The sequence below is a fragment of the Phaseolus vulgaris genome, chromosome 1, assembly GCF_000499845.2.
Source record: "Phaseolus vulgaris cultivar G19833 chromosome 1, P. vulgaris v2.0, whole genome shotgun sequence".
NCBI lineage: Eukaryota > Viridiplantae > Streptophyta > Magnoliopsida > Fabales > Fabaceae > Phaseolus > Phaseolus vulgaris.
Window position 1 is genome coordinate 4,072,445 of NC_023759.2, and position 13,957 is coordinate 4,086,401.

The following is a 13,957-nucleotide window of genomic DNA, read 5'->3' on the forward strand; positions in this document are numbered from 1 at the left end:
TCTCATTTACATCTTGTTCTATAGTCTTTAGTATTTTAAATAGTAATTTATTTTTATCTTTTTATAAAAAAATTAGTTTTAATATATTTATTCTATGTATATGTTAATCTTATATTTATGTAACTTAATTAAATTTTATCATTAGTGATAAACTCATCAGGTGTAATAAAAATGTAATTTTGAAAATATTAAAACAAAATTATTATAATAAAATATATTTCATATATAAAATATTTTGAAATCGGGTACATAGTTTTTTTCTACATATTATTACCATACAAATCTAGTACCTTTTTTTTTCAGACAAGGGATCACACATAGTGTACGTGAACGCACTACACGAATCACTATTTTAACTTAAGCAGTATTCATGTAATGTGCTTCTTTACAATCTAATTATTAAACTATATCTATATATTATTGTAATTATGTGTGCTACTTTTAGGAAAAAAAATAAAAATAAAACAATAATAATAAAATGATTTTTAGTATATATTTTAAAAATTATATATTATGTTAATGTTAATATATATATATATATATATATAAATAGAGTATGAAATCACTCGTAATTAATTATGTTTAAGTTTAATAACATATAATGCTTTCTAAGATGATAAACAATATTTTTAACCCTCTATATTTATTTTTATTTTTTTAATATTTATTAACTCTCCTTTTGGTTCATTTATCCCATAAGATAAAATTCATTATATTTTTTTCTTTATTCATTTATTACACATTATGTTACGTTTTTTAATATTTTTTTTCATATGTTTCTTATTTTTACCCTTATATTACACAAGATTTATAGAAGATAAAATTATCTTATCTTATTAATATTTTACTTAGATATTTTTTTATGTTATATTGTTTATTTTAACTAATATATTATTTATAAATATATCATTTTATGATTATACAATTTTAGATTATAGGATGATATTTCAAGACGTTGATATTGATAAATTTTTTATTTAAATTAATTTTTATATTACATAATGTATTTTAACCATGTCACTGTTATATTATTTTAGTACTATAGTTTAAGATATTTGAATCATTAATTTATCATAATGAAATAGTAATGTCTACCTAAAAGGATGTTATATTTTATTCTATTTTATAATTAAATAATTTGTCTTTATAAATGAGTATAAGAATTTAAAATTAAAATTAAATGTACTCTCAGTATATATTTTTGTGGATAAATTATTATATATGTACCATCTATTTTAACTTATAATTTTATCTTAACAAAGTAACCTTAAACAATTTCTTCTCACAGAATCATCAAATTTTTTTTTCAAACTAAACCTAAAATTTTTAAATATTACTCCTACATTCTTTTTGTACTTTGATCATAATGGTTACACAATTTTCTTTTGCATTAATTTCATGACCCAAGATTTGACACTTCTTCATAATTGTACTTTTAGCAGTGAACCAGTTACATTCCACTTGAAATCTCATCAATGCATAAAGAATGTTACTAGTGTTATATATGTTACCTACACTAACATGATATGAACTGAAAATCAAAGAAGAAATTGCTTTTGTTGCATGCATGTCAATATCTGAGAGCTACATTTTCTTCTAAGACTGAGGTAAACAGTTCAAAACATTGACAATTCTCATGTATCCTATGTAATGCAAACGGTAGTAGAGTAGTATATTTAAGGATATATTCTAGAATTGATTGTTTGAAAGTGAATATTCTTTTGGTTCATATATCATGAGTCATGCACTCGTGTTGAAACGTACACTGACACGATAGCTAAGAACTGAAATTTTGCAATGGCACCTGTAAGAAGCTTAAGATAACGTTAAAACACAAAAAAAGTTGTAACCTTTAACACGTGAGTTTGGTCTAGAATTTTATTTGTTAGCACCCTCACGTGACCCTTGCAAGAAAAATATATTATTGTTTATGTAAGATCTCTCTGACTGATATTTATTTCACACACAAATCGAGTTTTAAGTTACAATTAGTTAAGATACTATTGAATGTGTACTAGTCTTTATTTATCATTAAGTCTGAGTTTTTAAGTTACTGTAACCTGAACATTGGACCATAGACTTAACATCAACCACATCATATAATAATTTATTTCTTGTGCCACTCTTTTACATATCTTTTAAGTATAAAGATTTCAAAAACCAGGTTACATTTGATAAATTAGCATCTAAAATATATATACTAGAATAACCTGCATAATTTCTTGTCTTTACTATTGCCATAGAAGATAATGCTGACTTTCTAGCAAAAGTAGGGTGAATCTCAGTTTGTATATATTCACACATAGAATAAGAGACTTGAAACAAAGTTCTGTAATGGGTTGGAGGTACCATGCTGGGTTGGGACTTATTGGAGCTTTTGTCTTAATATGGGTTAGTTGTGCAGAAATAACTCAGGTTTGAATTATATTTTTCCTCTTTCTGTTCTTTTCTTTTCTTTTTTGTATTTTTATCCTTCCTTGTTGGTCTGCTATGTTGTTTGTGTTAAACTCCATTTCATTTGTTTTTTGTTGTGTTTTAAAGATGTTATTCTTTTGTGTGGTTTCTCAGAGTGGAAAACAAAATCTGAATCTGTAACCTATTGAAACTGCAAGTTGTTCCATCACACACCTATCTTATTTGAATAATTGTGAATTTGAGACACAAAACAAGGTTGTATTTTGTTTGAATAGCTTAAACATGATGACCAATTTACTGTTTTTCTTAAATGAATGATATCAGTTGTAACTGGCTTTTAATATCAATATAGCATGTTTCTTTCCAAAAAATAATTTTCTTATTGATGTGGATTCAGTTAAAATGACCCAAACAACCAGCTGAAAGTTTATTCTCTGGAGTTGTTAAGCCTTGTGCATTAGCATAAGTGCAAACGGTTCAACCCTCAGTCAATCAGAAATGGTCATTTATCTGACTTTCATATAATGAATTAACAACATTTCTGTTTGTGATGGGATGAAGTATAAGGAACTGTTATTACATGTATTATTTTTAGAACATTGATAAGGTTTTTGGGGAAGGATCAACTTCAAGATGGAGCAACAAAGCATAGTAAAGAAAAGAAAAAGAGAAATTTATGTGACAAATGAGCGCACTTTAACATCTGAAATAATTTGATTATGCAGTAAGACTTGTTATACTGTTATAATAAGCTTATTACGATACTTTATTGCAGAGGATTTTTGAAGAGTACAAACAGCCTTTTGCACTCACTTACTTTGGAGTATCAGTGATGGCTATCTATTTTCCCATTTCTGTTTTAAAAAATTGGATTTGTAGATTGCTGAACATTTTTTTTAGAAAAATTCAAGGGGACTATATATCAGTTAGAACAGATGGGATTCTCCAAAGACCAGAAACTGGTCTGAAAAGTAGTTTGATAGATGACAATGACATCAGAGAAAGAGAAGAAGGGACGTCTTTGGTCAAGAAAGAGAAAGATGAAACTCCCTTGATTGCACAGAGTAATGAAAGTAGTTCATGGAAAATTGCTAAGTGTGGGTTGTACCTCACTCCAATATGGTTTGCACAAGAGGTAATAATTTCTCATTTAGTTTTCCTTTTCTACTTTTGTGGATAACTGAGAATACAAATAGGCACAATGCAGTTGGATCAACACTGTATAGCTTAGTCAATATCTATGTTACCACTACCAGAAAGTCTAGATTGGATGTATTGCTTGTTACAGGAGTGATTTAATGTTGTAAAAAACCACTAAAAAAATGATTGAATATTATAAACTTTGGAAACATGGGGTTAAAAATAATTGAGAAATATTTGATCTTTTGGTAGATTTTCAAACTGATCTCTTAGGCATGGTAGTTAATAGTTTTGTATGGGTTAGAAAGCTGAAAGTTTAATTTCTGATCCTGGTTGAAAGGATGGGTAAAGAGAGTAGTATGAACTTGGATAAACAGAGTAAGAATGAATAAATTTATAAAAAAGATGACACTGAAAAACCTTAAGAACTTGTTTCTTTTGAAAAAAAAATCTAGTAGTTTTTCTTCTTTTCATTATGATTACAAAAAACATAACCATGTTTTCCTCTTGTTTTGTGTTCCCAAAAGATTTGCACAGAGATTGGTGAATAAATGTTCCAATATGACATCTAGATAATGTTTCTTAATGCTTTTAACATATTTTCCTCCCTGCCTCACCCATCTACCCTCCAAAAGTAAATTAAGTACAAAGAAAAGATTCTTCTGATATTCATACATGATCATGAGTTTTGAAGATGTTCCACTCATTATGTTCCCTATACTTGATTGATAACATGCAGTATTTTTCAAACATGGCACTTGCAAATACTAGTGTTGCTAGTACAACGGTTCTGAATTCCATGTCAGGTCTCTTTACCCTTTTCTTTGGAGCCCTTCTTGGCCAGGACTCAGTAAATATGACCAAAATAGCAGCTGTTTTAATCAGCATGGCTGGAGTCGTCATGACAACTATTGGAAAAACTTGGGTAGCAGATGAGCTTATCGGCATCTCTAAGTAAGTTCAAAGTTTCATGTTAAGGTGCAAAATCTCTTTCATCAAGTACTTCAACCCTGCAATCCTTTAGTCCACTTCATTAGGGTGCACAGTACCTAATTCCAGAAGGAAAATCATTTTCAGTTTCTGTGTGGAGTTTTAGCCTTAAATTTTGTTAATATGCACAGTAAATCACAATATTGCAATTTTTTTTAATCTTCATTAAGTAATCTTTTTTATTCAGTGATTGAGTACAGCCTCCATCTTTGTCCATCTTAGCTAATATGTTAAAAGATTCAAGTTGTTGTCAGGCAGAGATAATGGGAAAAAAAGTAGTTGATATGAGTTTTGTCTTAAAAAATTTAGCAATTTTCATGTATGCTTCCCTTTTTATTAGTTGATGTTAGTTAATATCAGGTTGCCTTAAATAAATGTGTTTCCATTTATATTCTCTTTGCCTTTATTCTTTCAATTTCTGAAATTGGAAACTGTTCTTCTTACCAAGTACTCAAAAGCATTCTATCATTGGGGACGTTTTTGGCTTACTTTCAGCAGTATGTTATGGCTTATTCACAGGTATGAATAATCAATTGCAATGGATTCTATCTCATGATCATAATATCTGTTTCTAAGTTCAAATTTTGACTTGAATATCATTGTTCAATTAATTGCAGTGGTTCTCAAGAACTCTGCTGGATCAGGAGACATGGTAGACATGGAAAACCTTTTTGGCTGCATTGGTATCTACAGTTTTCTTGGCTTTTGGTGGCTAGGTATGGATTTCTTTTTTGAGAATTTTACACAACAGGGATTACAAATTTCATTAATGTAATGCACTTTTACAACACTGATTTTTCCCTATTGGTCAAAATAATTTGAGGGTAGGATGACTTAAATGTACTAAATATCTTTTGTTTTATCTTTTTTTATTTCTTTATCATAAATGAATGTGTGTAGACTAATTAAAAAGATCATGTGAAAGATATAAAAGATAAAATAAGGAATGTTTTCTTAAACTTAGAAAAGGACAAATTTCTGTCTCTTTTTCTTTGTCAAACTTCTTAACTGATGATGTTCTTGCAACTTTCCATGCAGCATGGCCATTAAATGCTGTGGGAATTGAAACCTATTTCAAATTTCCAAGTTCAATCTCAACTTGGGAAATTGTTATAGCAAACAGCATTTTCTCAAGCGTGATTTCAGATTTTTTATGGTAAGTTGAACATCATCTGTCCAGTGAAGAAGCCCTATAGTGAAAAATCTTGTTTAACAGATTATATAGGTATAAGTGCTGACATGTTGAAAATCTTGCATCAGATTATAACGGAAAAGAAAAAGTACTGATATAAAAGAAAATGTACTGACATGTTGAAACCTGCACCAGATTATAACAGAAAAAATATATATTTTGTACTGAAATGTATATTCCACCTGAAGAGATGGAACAATTTTGTAATTATATTGTGGCACATAATAGTTTATAAGTTAACATTTTCTAGAGGTGAATAATGAACATTTGACAAATACCAAAATGTTAAAACATATTAGAACTGTCACATCACATATATCTACATCTAAATTATATAATACTTCTTCTGTCACATAGTATAATTATATGATAACAGTTATTACAGAATATTGATTCTATTTCATGTAACAACTCCAATAATATTGTAACAGGGCACTTTCTATAGTTTGGACAACTCCATTGGTAGCTACATTGGGCATGTCCTTGACAATTCCTATTGCCATGATAGCTGACATGGTTATACATGGTCGCAAGTACTCTATAATGTACATTCTTGGATGCATTCAGGTTTGATTTCTCCTTTTCACCATCAACTCTTTAATAACAGTAGAATTTAATTATAATACTCCATTTATAATATAATTATTGACTCAAAATCATCCATTTTGTGATGTTATCATATTCCTATTCATTTGATATAATATGACAGTAAGTATATTTCTGTTATATTACATATTTATAGTACAGGTAAATGTTTTTTATACTCTTGTTCATTTATCCAATCAGAATTCATGATGTATTAACTGTTATAATAGTTATTGTAGAAATTATGTTTACTAATGATTTGTATTAGATGACAACACATAAAAATTACACTAAAAAATTAAGTTCACAGTGTATGCAGTCTCAGTGTATGGTCCCTCTGTAATAAGTTTCTTATCAGTTAATGATGCAAAGCCATGTTTTTATAAAAATTAAGCTCATAAACTAATTTCTTTGGTGTGTTCTATATTTAGAATTGATTCTTTGGTTGTATTGGAAACAGGTTTTTGCAGGATTTACACTGGCAAATCTTTCAGATAAGATTTCAAGAAGTGATAAAGAGTTGAGTAGTTGAAGTTCTAAGAAGCAGAGGTTCTGTATCTTAAACAAGCAAGAATTTAAGTACAGTCACGAAGCAAAAACTGTGTGAAATGGTGATTTGACTTTGGTTCATAAACAATAAAGTTGAATATATAACAACATTCAATGAGATTGAAAAGAAAAATGCTTTGATAAACTAGCTTTGTGAGTTAAGCTTCAAGATCCCATTTGTAGAATTTTTTAGTAGAGTTTCTCCTCCATATTTTTTTTCTCTGAAATTTTATTTAATAGGGTCGGCCATTTAATTGCATTTTTTCATCCATAAAAATATTATTTAAGAGAATCATTTAGTACAATTTTTTTTTGAATTGGATATTATTTAAGAGAATCATTTAGTACTATGTATATTCAAATGTCAAACCTTCATTAAATACTTATATTTAAATTTGAGATATTGTATAAGAGAATGATTTAGTACCATTTTTCAAATGTGAGACTTTGCTTATTCACTAACATCTAGATAAATAACTAGTTAGTAATTGAATTGAATTTTAAATTTTAAAACATCATCCTAAAGCTATTTTTGTATTGTATTTTTTATATATCAAAACGACTACATTAACCTGTTTAACAAAACTTTAAAGTCGTAAACTACGTATTTACATTTTCTTAGATTGGGATCACAATGGTACTTAAACTATCTTACTACCTACATGTCTCCCTTTTATACAGGCATAGGTACTCTTTGTTTACACAAACCACTACAGTTACATTACAATTGTCAAAGATATGTAAGTTGAGAATATACATAACAAGAAGAATGAGTTGAGAATGCTCAAAGATATGTAAGTTGTTCATTACAAATCAAACCTAAAAAAAACACATATTACACTTTGAATTAAGAATAAATACATGCTTCCCACCATAATATCTAAAAACTCTATTTTTTATAATAATTTTATTCAATAAACAGAGGTGTTTTTTTAAATGATCTCTCCTCTAACACATATCAACTCCAAAAACTTCTAAAAAAATAATAAAACTATTATTTTCCTACATCTAATTTTTAAACAAATTTATCCAAATGTATTACAAATTATAATAAGTGAATTTTTATTAAAGAAAATATTTTAAAAAGAGTTTAAATAAACATATCCATATTTTTCATAGATTATAACTATAGATTATAGATTACAAAGTTAAAAGGATAAATTAGAAAATAAAATGTGTAAAAAATAACAATTTACTTATTCTTATAGATATTTTTCTTCTTAATTGTCAATCATTTTTAATCTATATATTTTGCATATCATTCAATTATCTTTTGATATCTTTTGACATTTTCACAAGTAATTATCAATAACATTACATCTATTCATATTTTATAGGTGTGTATATAAGTTAAGATGTGTTAGTTCTTCGTTAAATTCAATTAAATGTTTTTTGGGATGAGTTGAGTTAAGTCGAACTTTTATATATTTTTATTATATCCAAACTAACCTAGTGTATTATCTTTAGTTGGATCACATGTTTTAATTTTTTTTTTTTCTAAAATATGAAATTTTAAAAAGAAATTATTTTTGTTATTTTTCTTCTTCTAAAAACTAGACTATATTATTTAATATTTAAGGAATTAATTAATTCAGTATTAAAAAAACATATTTAGTTAATAAAATAATAAAACAAATTAACTTGTATTTATATTATTATTATTTAATAATTTCCGTTGAATTGAAATGAATTTTGAATTCAAGATACATAACTCACCCAACACCAATAAGAGATTATATTAGATTGAACTGAATTGAATTTTACTGAATTACAAAAAAAATTAAAATCAATTTGAATCTATTTGGATAATTGATATCTATCATAAATTTAAATATTATACTATATTATAAATTAAGATATATAATTGAATTTAAATCTAGTTTGGTCTCTATAATTTTAATTAGATATTTTTCATAGCATTTGTGTTTGAATACATGTCTGCATAACATTGAGTGTGACACATTATCATCAGTTAATTTATTTATGTAAAATTAATATTTATATTAATTTAACAGAAGAGACAAAATTACATACCTTTTAATAAATCTTAGAAAAATAAAAATAAAAAAAACATTAGAAAATATCTTTATATATATCACTTTCTGGTTTAGTATATGGTCCTTTAGTTATTCTTTTTACTACTACTAGTCAAAACCACGTCGTTTTAAGAAAAGCAAAACGAGCACAGAGAAACTTCTGAAACCTCACATCTGCGTTGCCCTGACTCACCCAGCACTGAACGCGATCCAGAGAGAGACACACCGCTCCTTAACGACGCCGTTTCGTTCAGTGCAGGCGCACTCGCAAGCAGAGAGAATCGATGGAGAAGGGAAAGGGAGTGATGGGATCGGGAGGACGAAGGTGGGCCGTTGACTTATCAGACAATTCCACTTCTCGCGATATTCCCGATCCTCCCGGTTTCTCTCGCGCTTCTCTCGACCAGGTTCCTTCCCACGCACGCTCAAATCCTTTCAATTTCTTTCATCTTTTCAAATTATTTTTTATTTAAGTTGAAATTGAAATTCAACCGTGCAGGACGATTCAACGCTCAGTCGCCAGAAGAAGGACGCTGAATCCAATTGGAAATCTCAGGTTTTTCTTCTTTTTTGTTTTAATTGTTTTTGAACTTATGGTAATTGATTTGTTAATTGAGGAAGTATTATTTGGTATTGGTTTTTTATGATTTTTGTTATTGTTATGAACAGAAAGCTTGGGAGGTAGCACAAGCCCCTTTTAAGAATTTGCTGATGATGGGGTTCATGATGTGGATGGCTGGTAGCACAGTCCACTTGTTCAGCATTGGGATTACTTTCTCTGCTCTTTGGCAACCCATTAGTGCCTTGCAGAGTGTCGGAAAGAGTATGCTTTCACCTTCTCATCTCGTTTTAGTTTATGTTTTTTCAATTGAATGGTTAATCTTGGACGTATGGTACTCTCTTTATATTTTAATGACGAATTCATTTATCTGTGATGTGTAAGTGTGTGTTTAGAGATCTATTATTTTGTTGGTATGTCTGGGTAAACAACATAATTAAGTGCTTCTCGGATAAGTGTTTATTATGTTAGCTCTTATGGCATATGTACTAGTTGTTTCTATAATCAACAAGTAGAAAAGATTAGGTTGTAAGTTGTTTTTATAAGTTTTCCTGAAGGGCTTTTGAAATAATCTAAAACTAATTAACCACGTACTATCAGCTTTTTTTAGAAGGTTTTACAAATAGTTATATAAGTGCTTATAGCATAAGAAAAGCTCGAATAAATTGCAAATAAGTTTCTCCAGTGCACCCTTAGGTCCCATTCGGTATAGAGAAGATAAATAGGGTGGATGAAATAAAAAGAATGAGTGAAAATATGTGAGAAATAAAATAGAATTTAATATTATATGTTGAAGAGAAATAGAGAAGAGACGAGGAGGGATGCGTGGAAATAGGTGAAAAATAATATAGTGGGTGGATTCCACCAATTTCAAAATTAATTCTCCTCTAAATCCCCTAAACCAATAAAGGCATAATTGAGAGCTTCCTAAGAGAAGTTGGAAAAGAAAAAAATAAAATTAAAAGCTTTGAAACCTAGTGATTGGTTAACTTGTACTGTGGTGTTCTTTCTTCTGCGTATTCCCCTTATTTTCAGACTTGGTTCGTAAGTTGTTCTCTGGTGTTTGAGCCTTCAAGGGTATGGAGAGAGGTGTTTTTTAGTATCTGTTGCAATTCATTCTCTCCTGGAATGGCTGATACGTTTAACTTCCTTTGTTCTTATTACCTTGACACAAGATGTTGTATTGGTGAATGTGTTTTTGGTCTTTAGGTTTACTAGTTCTTTTGTTGGCTTGAACCTCATGAAATGAAACATCTACTGGAGAACTTCTGTTTGGTCTGGGTTTGTTAATGCATTCTATTGGTTTTTGCAGTTTTTGAGCCCTACAAAGACAATAAGGTGGAGCTTCTTGGACCTAAGTTGTTATTTATAGCCCTTAATTTGGGCGGCTTGGCACTCGGTGTTTGGAAGGTAATATATCTAGTCATGTTGTGCCTCATGATTGTCATCATGATACTTGTATTTCAATTTTAATTAAACGTACATGTCGTTGTTGTTGTTGTCAAACTCTTACATTGTTTGCGTTTATGATCTCTTGACAAAAACAAGTTAAATTGCTTGTAAGCTCCTTTGTTTATATATCATGTTCAGGCAAACTGTAACCAATTTGGTAAACACTGTTCTACAAGCAAGTTTGCAAACCTAGATTTATGTGTGGTTTTGGCCTCAAAATGTATAGCTTTGGGTGATTTTGTTTGATACTTGGATTAAATTGTTTTTGTTCTGTAATATACATGTGGTATATGAAGCTAATTTTATGTGTTCATTATTATTTTTATTCTGATTTGTAATACTACAGCAAAAATGTAAATGCCTGAATATAATATAATGTTGATCACATGTTGAGTTTTGTTTTTACTTTGTTACTTACGTGTGCTTTTTATGGAGTTTTAATGTTTCATATTGACATGGATATGCTATTGAATTGCATTTTGGTAATAGAATCTGTTTTTTATTAACACTTTTGAAGAATTATTTGAGTTTACTAGGATTGAACAAGTTTATCTAGACTCTCAAGTTTGATAACTTGATTTTATGTGTTTATCTTTTAAAAAAATCATGTGATTGTCCTGTTGTGCAGCTCAATGCATTGGGGCTTCTTCCTACGCACACATCAGACTGGGTCTCATCCTTGCCACCTGCTCAGGTTTGATTTCTGTTTTTAATGTTACTTATGTTTGAGATATGATATGATTGCATTAAATAGGGATATATGATTTGATTGCATTAAATAGGGAGATATGATTTGATTGCATTAAATGGGGAGATATGATTTGATTGCATTAAATAGGGAGATATGATATGATTGCATTAAATAGGGAGATATGATTTTTCTCTCTTCTCAACATGGTAGCATAGTGGTACCATCTTCCATGACCTGTTTAGTCACTAATCCTTTCAAAAACTTACACATTTTGCATGATATTTGTTCTAGGCTTTGTAATATTTGATCTCTTTTCAAACAGTAGTTAAAAGCTAGACACATTATTTTGCTGGCTCCATCTTATTATTATAACAAAAACCCCAAGCATATTCTAGCATCTCTTCTTGACTATTCAGTTGGGGAAATAGATTAATTCAAAACTTTGCTGTTTTATTCTCCCAGGTTGCAGCTACATGCTTTAGAAGTCTCAATTTAATTTGATAAATATTCATCATCTTGTCATTATATCATCTTGTGAAATTGGTGTACAATGTTCTTAAATTATGTGGATAAATAATGAATTTCAACATTATGAAGAGGCTTTTAATGATGAATTCCTTATCAAAGGGTTTATTATTGACAACCTGCATTTCAAGTGGGCTATGGGGATTTTATTCTATTAATCCACATTTATTGTAAACTCTTTTCTTGGTTTATTTTCATATTCTTCCCATGATGAAATCAATAATCTATCATTTTTATTTTAGCACTGCTGCTTACAATACAACTGTTATTGCGACTGGTTCTTGATTTTTCCTAACTGTAAATATAGTCCATTTCCTACTTTTCAATTCAATGAGCTGGAATTACTCTTGTCCTCGTATTTTTTTTACACTTAGGTCTCAAATTTAATTCCCGATCTTCCTATTGTTAGAGTTTGAGCAGCAATTCTTTTAAAACCATAAAAGGGAAAAAAAAAAGGCAATGGTTTATGTTAGGTAACTGTACACTTGAAATTGCATGTTCATTGATAATTCAAATTTAATCATTTTACCTTTATTGAAGTGAAACTGGTCTCAGGTGTTAAAGAATGCTTGCAAGTCATTCTATGGTATTGATATATATCATAGTAAATATAGAAGAACCATAGCTATACAAAGTTAAAAGAAAAATAGTAAGGTTTTGTGAGTTGCTGTTAGATTCTAATCAAAACACAAACATAATGTTTAGATTTTCGTTGTAATGTAAACAAGATACTGTGAAGGTTGATTTTGAAAATAATTCTATAACTGCTTTATCAGAAAAAGAAGAAAGCGTTTATAACTTCTACTTGCTGTCAATTTAAAGATCTGATGATTGGTTGTCATTTTCATAATTATGTTTAGTTCCCTTGCTTTATATGTTCATATCCTTACATTTTTTTTTATCTTCAGGAGGTGGAGTTTTCAGGCGGGGGTGTAAATTTGGGTTGATGTCGGAGTTCTTTTCATGCCCAGCTTGTCTTGGAGGCATTTTAAGTAAACATTGATACAGATTCAGGCTTAACAGAAAATTCTAATGGTTATGATGGACCACGTGAGGCATGACTTGTTTCCAATTTTAAAATTTATTATCAATGCGTCAAAGTTGGAAAGAGTTTGTAGTAGTAGACCGGGGGTGTTCCAAATAATCAAAAACAGTTTTCTATTTTTATTTAGGATTCAAATATTTGCTCATTATAATTTTCTACATCTCTTTCATCAGGTTGGATATAAGGAAAATGATGTATAAGAATCTCCTCTCCCTTATATTTGCGAAGCATTAGTTAATGATTTCTTTTATATTCTTATGCTGATTCACCTTTCACCAACTTGCATATATAGGTTGTATATCTATACTTTATTGTCTGCCCTTCTAACTAATTAGCCTGCTTGATGCTGCAGGTTTCTGAAATTATGCAGTATGTCGTTATGTTAGTTGGTGATTTGTAAATGTACTTGGAATCTATTTAAATCAGTTTCTCTATAAATATGATAAAAAAAATGAAATGAACTTTTTGATAAGATAAAAAAAAATGTTTTTGTACCAATTACAATGAGAGGATTCATCGAAGTGGTTCTAATTTTAGCCAAGTAAACGTGAGACTTGATGACACCAATTTTTGGCTGAACAATATTGCTATAGGCATGGATTCGCAACAATTCACTGTTTGATTCCTTTACTTCTGAATTTGGTTTACAATAACATTGGCAAACACTTAGGAAAATGGATCATATTATTACAATCCTTTCTGCGAATAGTGGCCAAAATAAATTTTCCACTTTAAAAATATTTCATGATCTTGAATCAATCCTAGTTTAATCAATCCA

General features: G+C 29.2%; 2 protein-coding genes across 2 annotated transcripts; both read left to right on the top strand.

Moving 5' to 3' along the window:
- Window positions 1-1,984: 1,984 nt before the first annotated feature.
- Window positions 1,985-7,030, top strand: LOC137816690 (uncharacterized transporter C405.03c-like). The gene is made up of 8 exons (XM_068619943.1): window positions 1,985-2,415; window positions 3,191-3,550; window positions 4,295-4,509; window positions 4,994-5,064; window positions 5,163-5,261; window positions 5,584-5,701; window positions 6,169-6,304; window positions 6,783-7,030. Exons 1-8 carry the CDS (start codon window positions 2,335-2,337, stop codon window positions 6,852-6,854), a joined length of 1,152 nt encoding a protein of 383 aa, XP_068476044.1. The 5' UTR covers window positions 1,985-2,334; the 3' UTR covers window positions 6,855-7,030.
- Window positions 7,031-8,986: 1,956 nt separating this feature from the next.
- On the top strand, window positions 8,987-13,435 carry LOC137816691 (uncharacterized). The gene is made up of 6 exons (XM_068619944.1): window positions 8,987-9,314; window positions 9,407-9,463; window positions 9,577-9,730; window positions 10,779-10,876; window positions 11,547-11,612; window positions 13,043-13,435. Exons 1-6 carry the CDS (start codon window positions 9,192-9,194, stop codon window positions 13,079-13,081), a joined length of 537 nt encoding a protein of 178 aa, XP_068476045.1. The 5' UTR covers window positions 8,987-9,191; the 3' UTR covers window positions 13,082-13,435.
- Window positions 13,436-13,957: the final 522 nt, after the last annotated feature.